The following is an 18,686-nucleotide window of genomic DNA, read 5'->3' as shown; positions in this document are numbered from 1 at the left end:
AACAGGGGGCGCGGTTGGAAGCCAGCCCTTCCCGCTTGTGGCCGCCGCCCCACTGCTGGTGGGGTGGCGACGATGGCCGACGGGGCCGCCAACGCCTCAGCTAGGGCCGGCGACCCTCGACAGAGCTGGGAGAGAGCGACGACCCCCTCCCTAATCTGGGTGAGGGTCGCCAGCCCTCGCCCAGGTCTGGGAGAGGGCCGCCAAACCTCGTATAGGGTCGCTGGCCCTTGCCCAGGTTTGGGAGAGGGTCGCCAGACCTCGTGCAGGGTTGGCGGCCCTCCCCCAAACCTAGGCAAGGGCCAACGACCCTTGCCAAGATCGGGGCGAGGTCCGATGATCCTCACCCGGATCTAGTAGAGGGTCGCTGCCCTCTCCCGGCTCTAGCAAGGGCTTGCTGACCCTCGCCTCTGGCTGGCGACCCCGCCGGCCATTGCCACCGCCCCACCGGCGATGGGGCGGCAGCCACAGGCGGGGCTGGCCTCCCCCTTGTTTTTTTTTTTTGTTAAACTTTAGCTTTTTTGAGTTTGTTTTTATGGAAAAAAAAGTTAAAAGACGAAATGCCATTGACTCTAGTGAGGTGAGGCCCTTTTTTTTAGACTGAGATGGCCACTTCAGACCCTTATTTGAGACAAGGTTCATTTCATGCCCTTATTTGAGAAAATGAGGGCATTTCGGATCCTTATTTAACACTTAGAGCCCTATTTGAGAAAATGAGAGTACTTCTGATTCTTATTTGAAATTTTCCCTAAATTTATGGATGTTCTATGTTTTCTCTATTTTTATTTTATACGCGGGTTGCTTATTCTTTAGGTTAGGTCTACATTTTGTCTAACAAAGTTGGTTGAGCTGTATAAGCATGGAAGTAATAACGATGGATGACTTTGTCAATGAACTCGCTGTCTAAAGTCGGTTATAAAATCAATGTTATTGATATTAAGTTCTTGTCAAGGAATTGACAAGGCGTCACAGTAGATTGATGGTCGTGGCTCACATAACAATAAGCTCACCTTTTTCTTCACGAGGGCCTTTCAGTAAGCACAAAATTGTGTGGCCACGAGTCGGAGCGGACAATACCTCTGAATACGATACAACACAAAGTCGGGCACCATCAACTATCTATCGATTCAAAGGTATATGAATGTGAAACTAGATATTCAACATAAGAAAAGAAGGTAAACCGAATAGGTGAACATGCAAGAGGCTTTCGTGTTCGAAAGAAAACATATGAAGTTCATCAAATGATTCGATCGATCCATGTTTTGTACAATAGATCGCAAATCAATGAGTGAGCAAGCTTGATGAAGAGTTCCATTTCGATTGATTTAATTTAAACTTTGCAGTTCATGCATTTTGACTTTTTCTCTGAATTCGAAAATTCCGAAATTGTTGCAACACTCACATGTTGACATGTATATTCATGTTTAATTTTCATTAATTTTTCTACGTTCGAGTAACATATTATATTTAGACGGAAAAGCAAAAGGTTTATTTTTTAATGTAAAAGCAAGAAAGCTACTTTTTGCTTTTTCAACAAACATTCGACGTGATAAGATGATGCGGACAATATGAAAACAATGGGAGCGGGAAAGTGAGCGTCACACGCAAGACATAGGAAAATTAGCTAAGTGATATAAGAATAAAAAAAGGTAATGGGTAGAAAATGAAAATAAGGAATAACGTTTTAATGCAATTTTGTTAAGGAATTTTTTAGACACTTGCTAAGTAGCTAAATTATGAAAATACTACGTTCTTCCATGCATTCACTATACTTTTTAAGGGTCCTCTCGTTTGAAGGAAAATTATTCTTGAGAAATTATTTTTCCGATTTTCTAGTGTTTGAATAACAAAAAACTAATCGATCTATAGAAAACGTTTTCCATGGACTGAAAACAACAAGTTTAGATTAGGAAAAATGATTTCATCTTCATCAAACAAATAAAAACTAATCATTTTCCTTGAAAATAATTTGTATGGAAATATTTTCCTTTATGATGATTTTTTCAGTAAAACAAACACACCCTAAAATGTGTAATAAGTGTTTTGAAACTCGAAACTTAACAAAATATGTTTAACAAGCGCCCTAAACTCGATAACGAACCCCTTCTCTATTAATGAAGGACGTGTTTGTTTAAAGAGAAGCGGCACTTTTTTTATCATTGGGTGCGGGTGTTGCAGTGTCGAGAGCAAGTAATGAATGAGATTAAGAAAAGATGTGTTGTTCAAAGCGGAGCGACCCTTTTCTATCATAGAGAGCTCCAATTTAAATAGCTCTATGCGTGCACATGCGAGGGGAGATTAGTAGATAGTTGATCTGTCAAAATGGATCATAGACCCATTTCTTAACTTATATTTGATGGGTTGAATTGTTATATAGATTAATTATATTCAGTAAATAAGTTATAAATGGGTTTACAATGGTAAAATCCAAAATAATATAGGTGTTAAATGGATTCATAACTTATTGAGACCCAACCCACCTCTATAACTCTCTCTTCACTCTCTCTCACCCTCACTCGAGTTCGCACTCGCTCACCTCAATTTGAATATGACTTTTCCAAATTTTGGTTAAAGATGGAAGTATTTTAACAATATGGATCGAGTCGGGAATGGATCACTAGAATTGTATTGCATGGAAATAGGTCAAAATGGATTAAATGAGTCAATGGATCGGATCATTCTCGATCCGACCCACACATTTGACGGGTATAGTAGAGAGTCATTTGTAACTTGAACAAAGTTAGGTATATTTTACTCATGAAAGCCCTCCTCATGCCAAAAGTCAAAAGAAGGGTAAAAAAAAAAAAACAGATACAGGAGTCAAAATAACAACAGTACAAAACAAATCATAGAGGAAATTTCACCGTTTGGGTTTTCCCAGCTCTCAACTTTAACCCTTTGGATCGTCTGTTTCACGAAAACTTCGAGACCCACCTTTCGAATTTGTACCGGGAAACATTCTGGAAAAGCTAATCCAGAGAGAATAACGAATAGCAGGAAAGGAAACCAACACCAAAAGTGGAGTTTGACATGAAACATGGGCATTTCTATTATTGCCGGTCATTGGTTTTAGGGATCGGAATCGCATTCAATGTGGATAGTTGGATAAAAAAGACAAAAAGATGTTGTCCCTTGTATCAGCTTTGCAAGATGGATTATTTTGTCAGAGCTTACTAAAGTTAAACAAAATGTTAGGAGGCAAAAGTAATTAAACCTGCATTTGATTAGTAAAAAAGTTACGATGAGTAAGGAAAATTATTGACACGTTAGATTGCCCAAACTTAACAAAAATGTAAATGAAAGTTACAATGAATTAGACATTTTACTATCAATAACACAAAAGAATTTACTGTTGAGTTAGGTAGATTACTATTTCCTTGAAATATTACGAATCATAAACTCCAGAGAACTTACCACTACCAGAGAAAGAATTACATTTTCTAAAAAAAGTTACAAAATAATATTATATGGATAAATTACTATCAGAGAGAACAATTACATACTTCAAAGGAAAGTTACTATGGATGCTCTGAAGCGAAACTCTTGAGGCGTCGCGTGAAAGTTTCGAAAACGGCTTGAAAACAAAGGATCGAAGAATTGGGGGAGACCATTGTAGTCCTGCCTAGTCCTTCTCCCGAGAACAGAGGAAGAAAATATGCTTGAATACAATGACTAGAATCTGCTGCAAAATCACAACTTTTCTCTATAAAATTTCAGAATTTCTCATTGGAGGACGAAAGAAAGACCAATGAGCACGAGCCCTGGCGACTGTCGATGGTCATCATCGGCACCGCCCCTTCACAAACCCCTAAATATCTTTTCATACAAAAGAAATGAATATGCGTTGCCAAGCATGGCTAATCTTGCAGTATTTTTTTTTATGGGTGCTGATCCTGCAGCATAATAGAGGGAAAAAGAGGTCAAATTGGTTGTAGAGTGTGCACCCGGTTTTGCGAACAGGATATCTAATCTAATCTATCTAATACGCTTTTTGGCTAACAAACTAGAGGTCCACATGAGCTGCAAACCGTAGACTATATTAGATCCAGTAATGTGATAAACTACTGCAAAGGCTAGTTGGGAGAGGACAGAGTTGCTCTATTAGTACAAAGAGTTGTACGTGACACAAGTAGCTGCAATGGAGGAGATACAGATGAAGAGCGAAGGAACTAAGGTGACATTTAGGAGTCTATTCTCGCCCAAGTATCCGGACAAAGTGATCGTTCCATCCGCAATTACCCGAGCAAGAGTCCCGGCTTCTGTTGAAAGTAGTCCACCATTGTAGGTCCCGCGAGAAAGCCTCGACGACACGACCCTAGATAGGAGAGACAAGTTCACACCTGAATTGGCAGAGCAAACAGCATATAGTTATCAACGTCAGGTTAACGAAGAACTAACTTCCGAATTATCTAAAGATTCTCAAACTGAAAGAAGGGAAAAAAGACTATCAAATTTGTGAACTCATGTCGGCCAGACTAATTTAGCCATAAATGAGATTTGTGATGACTTTCTTCATTAAACTCTCATCTGAAATCGAGTTGATGTGAATTTCCATATGACCAAGTGAAGTGTATCTCACGCCCGAAGGAAAATGAATATAAAAAACATTTAGGACCCGTTGTCAATTGATGTGGGATAATACTTCAACACCTCCACTCACATGCAAGCGCACATTCACACGGAATTTTTACCGCGCATATTCGCGAAATGGATAGCATTGGCTCTGATATCATGTTAGAAAGTCCAACCCAAAAGTTTAAGCTATTAGGTCAGGGAGACCACATGAATATAAAGAGCATTTAGGATCCGTTGTCAATCGATATGGGATAATACTTCAACAAATATACCACTTTGTGGAGCGATAATAAATGCGCATCACAAAAATATCTAGGGAGAATTTGGAGGTCCAGTATAGAACTTAGTGGGGCGATAAGAACTTACTCTCAAGGACTTCAGCAGAAACGAATGTTACCAGTGCGGAGCAGACATATTGAGGCACGGAGTACGGAATGAATATGTGAAAGCTCAAGAGTATGCCAATGCAGACAATAATTTCCGATGTCAACAAAACTTGCCTACAAAACAAAAGTCATGACAATTTGCACAAAAGTAATTGACAGAAAATCCACTGACATAATTTATGATGTATTGAAACAGTTGAAGGAAATCTCTACTAGGGTCTTAGAGAGGATTCAAAGATCCTGAAATGAAAATATACAGTTCAGACTAAGCATTCATGACCTGCTTGGCAGAAAAAACAATACCCTATGGTGGATCAGCGTCATTTAATGGACTCACCTGGCAATATCTCAGGATTGTTGTTTAGCCAGGATGTTATAATCACACAGAATGCTAAATTTGAACTAACTATGCATTATTTGTTCCTGTTTCGAATAAAAGAAATTGCAGGACAGGGAACCTGTTCACTCACAGCCACCTTCAGAATGTCATGTCTACACTTTAAATCTCCCTTGCTATCATATCACAAGTTCGAATTAATTGGGATTTGATCTAAGCTTTTATGGATCTGTCCTAGTAAGAGGCTCAACCATTTACATATCTAGACATGATAAAAAAAATTGATTTGGTGGTTGAAACTGGCACTAAAACCATGCATAACTTTACATTGATTTTACATCAACTTCACCCTGCTTCCCTTGTCCTGAGTTTCATGTATGGTTCTAACACAAAATTATCATACTTCCCATAGATATTCCTTGCACAAAGCTTAGTCCTTTCTATGACACTACGTAAATGTCATATTCCATTTTGCTAACTTATTCTTAGACAAGATTATCATTAAAAAATTGGCAAATTATTCCAACATGGAAAATTGCAATTCCAGCGTTTTCGAAGATGTTTCAGACATCACCTATCAGAATCTTTTAAATCCACCAAATTATGCAGATGAATGTCATACAAGCAAGCTTTTCAATCAACTCGGATTAATAAATGCACACTAAAGCCATAACACATCATCTTAATTTTGCGTGTCCAACATATTCCAACATGGGTATCACAGTTTTTTTCAGAACACATGAGAAGTTCCTCAGATTCTGCAAAAACATGAGAGATCTCAATGGAGTTTACCCCAAAAAAAGGGCAAAAGTACACCAGAAGTGCCATAACTTGTGTACGGCGATCACTTTGGTGCTATAACTTTTTTTCGGATCACTTTAGTGTCAAGTCGGAGGAAAAGAGATCACTTAAGTGCCAATTTGGCCGGAAATCCGACGTGGCATTTTTTATTAATTTTTGACGCCGACGTGGCTCGTCGGAGGATGAGTCAGTGTGTACAGTCAGCATTTTTTATTTTAAATAATTTTTTTCCAGCGTGTATAGTCAGCATTTTTTATTTTAAAAATTTTTTTTCCTTTTTTTTTTTCATCTTCTTTCCTTTTTCCTTTCTTTTCTTTTTTTTCTTTTCTCCCCTCACCGGCGAAGCCCGGGAAGGGCTGGGCGAGGGCGGCCTTGCCCATGGCCGGCGAGGCGGCCTCGCTGCGGATCCGGGCGAGGCGACCCTCGCCGCCCGGCAGCGAGGCCGCCCTCGCCGATCTGGCGAGGCGACCCTGCTGCCCAGCAGGGCCGTCTCGCTGGATCCGGCGAGGGCAACCCTCGCCGGCGTCGGGCGAGGGAAGCCCTCGCCTGGGCGGGCGAGGGTCGCCCACGCCCGACTCAGGCGAGGGCGACCCTCGCCCGGCCCGGGGAGTCGCCCTCGGCCGGCGCCCCGGCTTAGCCGGCGAGGAAGCCCTCGCCCGCTCGGCGGTGGTGGGAGCGGCCCCTCGCCGCTGCTTCCTCGCCTAGCCGGGGCGAGGGCAACCTGCCCTCGCCTAAGCCGGGGCGATGGAAGCTTGCTCGCCCTCGCTGGTTCCCTCGGCGTGTGGTGGGGCGGCCATGGGCAAGGCCGCCCCTCGCCGGCCCGTGGCTTCCCCTCTCCCGTACGCGAGCGACCGGGCCGGCGAGGCTTGCCTCGCCCTCGCCCACCTAGGCGAGGGCTTCCCTCGCCCGACGCCGGTAGTCCCTCGCCCGCGATCCGGCGAGGGCTACCTCGCCTGTCGCCCGGGGTCGCCTCGCCTAGATCTCGGCGAGGCCGCGCCCTCACCGGCCATGGGCAAGGCCGCTCTCGCCCGACCCTTCTCGGGCTTCGTCGGTGGCTGCCGGCCACGCGCAACCATTCGGCAAGGGGAGAAAAGAAAAAAGAAAAGAAAGGAAAAAGGAAAGAAGAGGAAAAAAAGGTAAAATAATTATTTAAAATAAAAATGCTGACTGTACACGCTAGAAAAAAATTATTAAAAATAAAAATGCTGATCGTACACGCCGACTCATCCTCCGGCGAGCCACGTCGGCGTCAAAAATTAATAAAAAAAATGCCACGTCGGATTTCCGGCCAAATTGGCACTTAAGTTATCTCTTTTCCTCCGACTTTGCACCAAAGTGATCCGAAAAAAAGTTATGACACCAAAGTGATCGCCATACACAAGTTATGGCATTTTTGGTGTACTTTTGCCCAAAAAAAAGTTTATGCTGATCCTTCCACCTCATAATTCATGTGTTTTAGGCAACAGAGAAACTGGAATATCATGTTGTAGGCTTTATTCAGTGAAATCATTCAGGAAAGAGGACCGTGCATGATGGTTTTCAAGACATGCAAGTTTTTACTAATTTCTTGTGATCTTCGTTCAAGAATATTCTCATTCCAGAGGAAAAAAAAATCAGCCACTGCAAGAAAAATAAAGCTTCCTCTACCTCTCCAACTTTCTGATGCTATTGCTCAGTCAAAGATTACCTTTCCTCAAAAATGTTGCTGATGTAGTTTCCAACCACGATGTTTACAGGAAGCACCGTCAATCCAAGACAAACAAGAAATATTGCCACACTATTTGTTGACCAGATAAAGTAATGAGTGGTGACAACACTTGACTCGGCAAGCAAAATCTCCATCACATACTTCAGCATAAAGTAAATCAATAACTGAAAGACATCCAGTAAAATAGTCAATAGAGTAGTTAACCAGATTACGTAATATTTTTTTTCTATTAGAGAGATTAAAAGGAAGAGGGGAAGCACTGCATTGCAGCGAGAAGAGAGTTCATACATTCCCGTGCAAATGAAATTCCATGATTATTTGGCAAGTAAACAAATTAAATTCACTTAAAAGGTATATAAGTGGGATGCTTATTGTCAAACTTTCACGGGTAATATGCAGATGCATGTCTAAGCGACTTAATTTTATCCCTCCATTAGATTATAATTCTCAGTGAATGACTGCATTGGGTCGTACCTTACTAGGTCAATCCATCCTCATGAGGAGAAGTTTGTTAAGTTAACTGATGCTCCGATGCACGCTAATATCAAATACGAGATGACATCCTCAGACTACAGATGTTTGCAAATTGAAATTAAGTTCATGAATAGAATATTGACTTCAGAAGTCATCAAGCAGTTGCTTGCCTTCTCAAAAATCCTAAACATGCAAAATAATATCAATGCATGGCACAAAAAATTGACTAACCTTGACAGATGGTGTTAATAACCTATATGCTGAAAAAATTGAAGTAACAGGTTTTCGTGTCTCCTGTGAGTATTCTTCGTCATCATCACATTCTTGCACTGCATCCTCACAATCATCTTGTGATCTTACCCTTGAGTTCAGAAGCAAATGTTGAGTGCTACCATACTCAACAGCATCATTCACCAGGACTGCTACAACAGTATAGATATCAAACTTAACACGTCAAAAACCAGCAGAAGGCATTCATTGTCAATCTGTGTGCATGTAATTTTGTGCATGTCGAGTGGATTCTTTTCTCTATAGCAACATTCGCCACTGCTCTATGATCATGTTCTATTTAAGAAAACCATATCCTGGAAGGACATATTTAAATGAGGAAAATAGTCAGTACAATATGCTTTTTATCTGTAGTTATGAAAAGCAAAACGTCATTCTTGCTGTGCCTTAATTAACTAACATCCAGAAACTTCGATTGTGGAACCAATGTCTGGGAAATAGCAAACACATGTTAACATCAGGTAGTTTCCAGCACTGATATTCACATGAAAATGTCATACTCATACAAAGCACTTCCCTAATTTAACTTAGATTAATAAAATTCTAATCTAACATGAAACTTTTGTGTCCTGATGAAGCAGTCAGAAGCCACTTCTGTTGGAAAGGGCCCATGGAGGACGTAAGCAATCAGATGCCTCAAACACATAAGAGTCCACAGGAAGATGCTTCCAGGGAAATCAATAGGGTTCCACTAGGAGTAAAAGACTAAGCTGAAATGACCTCGATTTTTCAAGGCCCTTTCCGGCATGCTGTCTTGAGTTTTGAATTGTGAAGCGAATGATAAGTAATGTTGTCATCCAGGATGGTCTATCTTAAATTTAGTGCAGATTATGCAAACAAAAGAATTAGGAAAATGGAAGCACAAAAAACTTTGATTAGTATATAATAAGTCACTGTTGTAAATTGTGAGACTCGCAGACAGAGGACAAGATGCCTACAACAAATTTGTAACTGTCATGCTGACCACAAGACAAGGAACAGCAATAGTAATTATTTCAACAGCAATGACAGAGAAATCAAAGACAATAAAAGCACAACTACTTGGATAAGTCGTGCATTAGCCTCAGCTGTAGAAAATTGAAGAATGTCAACTTGACAGCTATCCGACCAAAAAAAAAAAAAAGACTTGACTGCTTCATTACAATATGTTTCAAAGCAGTCACAACCTAAGTATTCAACCTAAGAATGTGACAACAAATAAAAATTTAGTAGGAAAATCTTTTAAATCTAAAGCACAATTGATTAATGCAGGTCTCCGCAGTTGAAAATTATATGTAGCAAGATACATTCACGAGCAACAGTGTGCGGACATGGTTTTGGAATAAGATGTCTGCAGAATGTCATGGCTAATACATGAATTGGCAAATCTTACAAAATAAAATCCATCAAACTGAAAACCATATTATCTTCTAGTGGAATTTAGAATGAAGGGAACGTATGAAATGAAGTAGATGCCTCATACTCCAAGAAAATAAATATTATTTTGTAGTACTGATTGAGAAAGACTCAAATACATAATAGCTATATTAGTTTACCAACACCATAACGATAGGTATGTTATTTGCATACCTGCATTAGGCTCGTGGAAAACGGTCTTATTTTTAGGCTCATGGGGAGGTGGTTCTCTAAAACTTAAACACAACCACAGCAGATAGATAAGCCATGCCATAGCCATAACCCAACCAGGCAAAGTGTCCTCGCTGAAAGTGATCATGTAGACCTTAAAATGAGTCTGAAATAAGCAAACAAGTGCTGGACCGCATGCCATTCCAAGGGCACTGGCAGTTACAAAGCCTGCCGAAGCCTGCATTCGCAATTTAAGGGGCACACAATCACTGATGTAATGCCTGTTGACAGCTCTTGCAGAACCCAACCTGACAATTGAATCTCCAGAAATGAAAATGACAAAAGTATGTAGAAAATAGCAAATTATCAAATTGATATCATGGGAAGAACATTCTCTGTCATTAAAAGTTGCAAGCATATAGTCCATGTGGTGCAACTTAAGGTTGATGCTCCATGATTTGACACATATGGGCAGAGAACAATGCAATAGTATAAACACAGGTAAAAAGAAAGAATTAATACTACAAGATCTGGTTATCACAGATGATTTTCCAATTCATCTATGTAGTTTTTTCTGTCAATTCTGCTTTATTCCCATGGCAGTGAAGATAACCCCCTGTATTTATCACAAGACCACTTGAAAAGGAACGACTGGTGATGAAGCTTGGAAAATGTATATCAGGCGAAGAAACCCCTTTTCTTGTGATGGGAATGCAAAGAAAAGAATCCCTATGTAAGGCCATAATTAGTTTCATTATGAGGTAATTCAAATCACCCTCCCTACACATCATATAGCTTAGGACAGCAACATTTTCATATTAATATACAGTAATTTCCTTACATCTATTCAATGTTTCATTCCGTTTGCTTTTGTTTTCGCTTAGTTTTCTAATAAGAACAGATATACAACAGTAATTAATGTAAGAACTCACACTTATAAGGTGAATACTGAGGCCTAATTTCAATCAAATAGAAGTTTAACCAAAATAATATTTAGATTTTTCCCGGCAGAACACAATCAGAACTGGCTAACCTAAAGGAAACAAAATGCAGAATATCCATAAACATATATAACCCAACTCTCTTGGGTATGCATACCAAAGCCATCATCATATAAAGTCCCCACATTTAAGGAAATAGAAATTTGCTTACTCCACTTACACTGATTCTGCAGTAATATATATTTATTAAATGGACAAAGCAAAACTGAGCTTCTTTAGTCACATGCCATGCATATTGTTGAGAACCACTTACCCACAGAACAGACGACCAATCAGAAGAACTGATAAAGAATTGAGATCGTATGCCAGAGCATATAAATTGTTTCCCACAAGAAGAACAAAGCTACTGAACAAAAGTGGCCGGAGATATGATCTATTTGACCAAGCACTGAAGTAAACAGAGGAAAACACTTGTGCGACTGCCATTGAACCGATCACCACACCACAAACAGTGGCTGCGGCACCAAGGCTGAGGGAATAATCATCTGCCATTGGAACAACTATATATGTATTGACCATATACAGAAACGTGTTTGCCAAATTCAAAAGAAGAGACATAAAATGGTATCTCTGTTCAACATCATCATCCTCAGATGGATCCGGTAACTCCTCTCGCATGATAAGGGTATGTTTGCCCAAATAATGGAGGAGATCTGTCGAGTTTGATAACCTGTTCACGGCTGCTTTAATAGAATCAATGACTGGATCCTGCAAATAGTATATCACCAAATGACACTCAGGACTGCGCACTGTACATTAAGCAAGACAGGTGAACATGCTTATAAGATGCAAATGAACTTAGTGTACTTGTAAGAGCCGAAATGCCATTGTTACTAGGATTTGTAAAGAGACAATAGTCACAGACAGGCTATGTGAAATAACCATAAAAAACAAAGCATTGAAAAGTTATACCAGAATACACCACTCCCTTTTAACTTACGTGGAGGGTTGATTGAGTAGAAGATCCAACACTATAATAAAAAGGCAACCTATACGACATCAAATATTTCTTCTGAAGCATATTGAATAACATCCAATACAAACCTTGAAAACCTCCTAAGATTTTGAAAAACATCCTATACCCTGATGACTTTGATCACGATGTCAAAACTTCACAATTTAGTAGCTTAATTCTAGATTGAATTAAGCTGATAGCTTTCCATTTCATATTTTATCCATCTTTTAAGAAACTTAGTCTCTTAAATTAAAGCTTCACTTCTGTATCGAGGCATCGCCATGGATCCAGTGAAGCAAGTTTTGTTAAAGTAAACTTCAAGTCGATGACTCCAAGACCTATCTTCTGTAGCCTAGCCAAGGTCTCAGAGAAACAAGTTTAGCTATTGACAAAGCCAAAGTTTAGTCATGACATCATCATTCTGCTTCAGCAAGACAGGAGAGATCTCGTTGTGGCTGTAATTACAAGAAATTCATGAAAGTCTCTGAAGCACAGGGTTTCCAGTCAACTATGTGTTTCATAAATTTCTGAGCAAGCTCTTTGGTCATATTTTTCATGTATAATCCATGATCATCAATCAAAACTTTAAGTTTACTTGTCCAAACAAGCAAAAAGCCGTTCATGACGCCATGAAGTGTACAAAATGCTCATTAGGTTTACAAAGTCATGAATAGATACAAAACATTCAAAGGACACAGGAGTTACCCAGTGTATCTTCTTCTGCTACAATCTATAAAGTTGCTCATATTCATCAGAGCAACCATGGTGACGTTTACGTTTTCACGAAAATCTTAGTAATCCGGCACAAGAAATGCAAAAACAGAGTTTGCTAGCTGAAGCTACAATTTCAATAGTTGATGATGTGATAGCCAAACTGAGAATTTTAATTTGACGATGAAAGCATAAAATAGAGCATGTGTTGCGTGGCAGAACCTGATCTGCAAAGGCAGGTTGGTCGTATATAGACACAAAATCCCCATGATGCTCTTTAAGATCAGCTAAGTTGCGAGAAATCGCACCTACAACAGCACCTATACCCTGAAAGATCAGAAAGTAATTAATAACGGAAGCCATGGAAGTAGATTAAGGTCAAGCTGAAATGAGAATGTTGTATAATGAGTAGGCCATATTACCACATGCTTGAACACTTGCCGCAGCTGAGAGTAGGGATGATTTGCATGAGTTTTGACATAATAATCCGTGAATTTGTAGCCAAAGCGCTTGTCAATTTTTTTCAGTATCTTACGCAAGCCAACAGCATTCATCTCAACAAAATATAGAAGCCTCAAGAGATCCCGTCCCACTTCCCTATATCCTTCTCGCAATTCAGATATTGATAATCTTTCTGTCTGCTGCAAGAGAACATCATGCCATTTGCCCATTGTAGACAACCTTCTTGCGAGGAGTCCTTGTTGTTCAAGCGGAAACAGGACAATCTTTTCAATCTGACCTTGTGAGAGAAAGAAATGAACTTAAAAATTTGGCATTTAAACTACAACAGAAACCACGTGAAGATAAAATTAACGTTCTGACTACTAAAACTGCTGTCAACATAGATGGACATATGCAAGACACAACTTTTTATTTCCACCAGATTTGGCTGGTTACATCAGTCCGACAAAGTAGAAACAGCGGTTACAACGTATACCGGCGAATATGCAGGTTCAGCAGCTCCATATTGTGATAGACAGGTAAAGAAGCCGAAGTTCTTTCATTAACACGTATTAATTAAAACAAGAAGAATTTCTCTTTCCAGACGTTCTGAACGAAAAAAGTTTCACCTTCAAGAGGTCGTGTTCTAAAAATAGATGCTATCACCCGGACCATCTGGGTCTCATTTCGACATGCTTACAGGATTAGCAGTTTTACCTGTTCATCCAGCAACCTTGAGAAGTCCCTGAGAATGTGATAGTGGTCTTGCCTCCCAACTTCAATTTCATGTGCATGTCTTTTGACCATTTTCTTCAAAAGTTTGTAATTTATGTAGTACCTGAGAGAATCAGACGATGATTGGATTGCATTAACCATATCAGGTGGACACCAGACATTTGGCATCGATGTTCACTATTTGCAGATCGCTTCAGAATTTGTTCGTGAGCTCTCACATGTCCATGTTTGATGGATGAGTTTGTCAACAAGAGTGATGATACATAAACCAGAGGAGATGCTTATAAATAAGCTTGGCAGTAAGGATGCATGTGCAACTGGCATCCCTGCAGATTTTTCTCGACTTGGTGCCTAAAAAGTAAGCCATTTTGCAATCACAAACATCCACCTCCTAATGCTGATATTACAAGGATTTCGTTGATAGATTCTCTCAAAGCACTTGTCAAGCTGTGATTTAAGTGCTTTGTAAATGTTGAAAGCAATTGCATGTTTAGGTTTCTCACGCTACAAAAGTACTTAATGCACTTCACTCATTGTCAATGCCTTGAAAATATGAACTTCATAGTTAGCTTACAATACCCTACTTTAAAAAGGAAGCCTCTTCTGCCCAAGACATATTACTGGCCCCATTTCCATCATCAATGACAAGCAAAGGAGGGGGGGGGGGGGGGGGGTGAAAGAAGTCTCTGAAGATCGATCATGCTCACCCTTGCCATTCTTGAATTTGATTTTCTCTCAGCTTCTGCCCAAAGGCAACCATGTTCTACGGAGAAACAAAATAAAGGGCAATAAGGAAAAAATGAAAAATAAAAAAAACGCAACCGCAAAGTTTCACGTGCATTACGGAACATTTTGCTCATATGATAACTGCCTAGCTGTAGAATTGATGACAACAGCAGGAAACTTCAGTTGCTTCGAATCAGCGTCACATTATCAATAAGAAGAGAGAAGTTACTGATTCAACTCTCTCCAGGATCGATCACATGCTGCAAACAAATCTCAGCTTGAGAAACGGAGCACACACGGCCAGAGAGGACACCCCTTTCCAGAGCCCCCAACATTCAAAAGGGTGAAGTTACGTGCAGCTACGACATTGACAAAAGGGTGGAGCGAAGAGGGTGACACGCGAGTGTGTGTCGTGCTGGTCGCGGGAAACTTTGTATTTTCTTGGGAAAGAGAGAGAGAGAGAGAGAGAGAGAGCGCGCAAATTGGACACGTGGAGGACGCTGTCGGCTGTAGATGTCCGATTTGTACGGGAAAATGAAGATCTTTACCGTTGGAAAATCTCGGTTTCCGACCTCCCCGGAAAGAATATTTCCCTCGTTCGTTAGAAGAGTGTCCCCAACTACGGCAGTTAAGCAATCAAAATTGGGAATATTCGCATTACACTCACTTTTCCGATACTCTTGCACCATAAATATAAGTCAACATGTTAACGGTAAGTATGCTTAGGAAACGCCCCGCATGACACATTTCATGAAAAAAGGGGAAATCATAACTACACGATACTCGACACTTCTCTGTCTAATTAACGACATATTTAGTCGGGTGTGTATTATCCATAGAGTAGATATAAGAGGCCATGAAGACATTTTGGACCATTTTTACTCTTGTTATTTTGTCATTATCGTGCCAACTGAACGAAGCAACAATAGACATCCCACTGAATCAAACAACGTGAGCAAAATGGAGATTATAGCGTTATGCAACTATATGATTGTGCTATTTGAATAATGGAGATTTCGGGTAGAGAAATCAAAACATCCACGGAAATTTCCAATTTGCAAGAAAACAAATTAAAAGGAAAATGTGAAAAATGGAACTACAGGGTTATTTGGAAGGGGGAAGGAGGAAAAAGAAGACTGCAAGAAATGAGAGAGAATGGATTTTGGCATGTGGGTGTAGTAGAGGTTAGGGTTTACCCTCTATCGTGTCTGGATCTTCACCTCACTTACAGGCCACGAACACAGAGAAAGGGCTTTTCGGAAGTTGAAGAAGAGTGTGAGAAGCGAGAGTGAAGTTGGGGAAGAGAGAGAAGGGATGGCGCATTCTTATACACGAAAAAATCCCGGAAAGGGCCCGACGATGGAAGGAGACGATAGCGAGAGAGATGGAAGGAGACGGTAATGAGAGACATGAAATATTAACATCGAATACGAGCATAATTGGATTCGTATAGCCGCCCCTACTCAAGATATCACTTAACTGCATGCGGGTGTTTCCTCTCCTCATCAAATTGTACTGAACTAATGAGTTAAACATGATCCCATAGCATGGAAGCCGTGATGGGGCTAGTTTCAATACGGCGTTTTGGGTTAATAAAAGATCTCTCGTTACATGTCATTAGCAAATGTGAATGTTTACTAATACCAACATCTTAACCAAAAAAGGGTAAGAAATAGAGACATGGAATGCTTTTATGTGTATTTGCTAAATAAGCTAGGAAACAACATAAGGCCCCAAAATTACAACGGATTTGATCTTCACCATCGCCAGTGGGAAGAGAAAACTTAAAGAGAAGAACCAAGCAGTATTAGCAAGCGAATCACCAAATTTCTTTCATGACTTCAATGCTCACGTTTTCCATAAGATTTCTATCGTCTCATTGATGAGGATGTTGCCTAAATTGCACCCGTTGATGTCCTAAAGATTTAGTGCTCCCTTAATGCCGATAAGGACAAATGGCCAATACTTATTAAATGCGTCGAACCAACTCGAGTGTCTCGTTGAATTCTCCCATGGGTCCACTAGGAATATTATGTTCTTGAATCTTACCGATTTTCAAAAGAGAATATACATACCGGTCCCCGCAAAAATTATCGTCCACGTCCAATCTATTCGTGACACATCGAAAGGAGTCATGGAGTCACGTCGTTCCCTCGAACTTCCCTCACCGGCTGAAATCGACTCTATGGCAAATCTGGGCCTAATGATTCAAGATAGGACTTAAGAGAGGAGATGTGTATCCATCAACCACACATTGCTCATGTGTGGCAAAGAGAATAGCTTCACAAAAAGCGGGGTGATATGAGACGAAGATTGCGAAACTGCTTTTGAAGGGAGAGGACAAAGTTTTCTAGTCTTTTAATGGAAGTCGCCGAATGAAGAGTGAGTTTTGTGATTCTTTGAGAAGCTCCACTCATTGGGGGTGGGACGAACGATCCACACAATTCGAGCCACATGCATCATGGTGTGTGGACACCGATTTCCTCGTAGTCCAATCCATCATCGAGCAAAAAGAATGCTGGGATTCTTTCGTGATGGTTCCTGTGGCTCTGCCTTTGATTAATGTCCTCCACTGCTTTTTACATGGTACGTAAAGATGGCACAGATGGTCTATCGATTCCACTCGTTTAACTCAAATTTTAATTGATTGGGTTACATATATATGAGTTACTTAAGGTTTTGTTAACTTGTCATGATAGGTTTACAAAATCAAAGTCCAACCATGTGTGGGTCTTTGTGAGCTTCGACCTTTTCAACCAATACTACTTATTAGATGAATTAAGCCTGAAAAGAGCTTATGTTTGAAAACAAAAAAGACGGAAAAAGGATACGAGAAGTTTCAAATCTTTCGTATGGCACTCATTTCAGTACCATAACTTTTCGAGCAAACACTTAAGTGCCATATCGGTAATAGAACGATCATTAAGTGGCTCCGGTGGCATTGTCCAATGATTTGTGACTTTCATAAAAAATTTGAAACCCAAGTAACTTTTTTTTAAGGGTAATTCGAGTGCAAAGTGGAAGATGAAGGAGATGGACGTGGCTAATGCGACTAAAAGACGTTTCATCTCTCTCCTTTCTTTTTTCCCTCTCCGTGTGACCGTGAAGATCATGGAAAAGACAGAAGTCCAAACCGGCAAACGCCGCAATCAAGAATAGAACAACAAAATAAGGCTTCCATCTTATCACCAAGTTCTTCGAGGATCTCGTATTGAAATACATTTATGATTTGTTTCACCATGCCCGACAATTTATAAACAGGAGAAAATTGAAGAAACAAAATCTCAATCCGTGAAATCGCCAGAAAATTGAAGAAACAACACTTCATGTCAAAAGACGATACCGACAACATAGCCGAGGAGATCTCGTGCCAGAACTTCGACGATGACAGCAAATTGCTCGGCAACCTTCTCAACGATGTGCTGTAAAGAGAAGTTGGGGGCAAGTTCATCGAAAAAATCGAGAAGAATCGAATTCGGGTTATTCTGGAAAAAAAAATCGACGACTTAGCCTGTCCGATTTGTTACGCCTTACACGATCATTTCAAATTCAGAAGGTAATTTTGCCCCAATTTGAGGAATTGGGATAAGGTTTTTTTGAAGAAAACAAGCAATTTCGCCCCAGTTCGCAAGTTGGGCCAGAGAGATGACCGATTGACGCCGTTTAGGTCCAATCATGTTGACTTCACTTTCCCGGCGAGCTACGTTGGAAGGTTTGTGTTGAAATGTTGACACGTCGGATCTTCCGCTCACACAAATTGTCCATGGCACTAAAATGATCATTTATTTTTTATCAATATAACATTCAAGTGATCATTTGAAAATTTTTTAAACTAAAGTGAAGATTACAACACTTGTGTTAAAAAAGATAGAGAGAGAGGCTTGAATAGAGAGAAACGACGGAGCTTAGGCATTTCTCCGCTGATTCTCTCTTAATATAGCTCTCGATCACATCTTTTTTTATTTGGTTTTTTTTTTCTTTCTCT

At 40.2% G+C, this 18,686-nt stretch overlaps 1 protein-coding gene across 1 annotated transcript; it reads right to left on the bottom strand.

The window, feature by feature from the left end:
• Positions 1 to 3,541: 3,541 nt before the first annotated feature.
• LOC115666816 (SPX domain-containing membrane protein At4g22990-like) lies at positions 3,542 to 16,062 on the bottom strand. Its single transcript, XM_056318219.1, has 11 exons — positions 15,898 to 16,062; positions 14,683 to 14,738; positions 13,958 to 14,078; positions 13,222 to 13,533; positions 13,022 to 13,126; positions 11,387 to 11,841; positions 10,136 to 10,440; positions 8,495 to 8,700; positions 7,784 to 7,968; positions 4,939 to 5,072; positions 3,542 to 4,337 (listed from the first exon to the last, which is right to left on the bottom strand). The coding sequence occupies exons 2-11, from the start codon at positions 14,733 to 14,735 to the stop codon at positions 4,099 to 4,101; spliced, it is 2,115 nt and encodes a 704-aa protein (XP_056174194.1). The 5' UTR covers positions 14,736 to 14,738; positions 15,898 to 16,062; the 3' UTR covers positions 3,542 to 4,098.
• Positions 16,063 to 18,686: the final 2,624 nt, after the last annotated feature.

The sequence above is a fragment of the Syzygium oleosum genome, unplaced genomic scaffold, assembly GCF_021117445.2.
Source record: "Syzygium oleosum isolate NSW1041296 unplaced genomic scaffold, Sole_v2.1 Sole_v2.15, whole genome shotgun sequence".
NCBI lineage: Eukaryota > Viridiplantae > Streptophyta > Magnoliopsida > Myrtales > Myrtaceae > Syzygium > Syzygium oleosum.
This window is presented reverse-complemented; position numbering and strand designations above follow the sequence as displayed.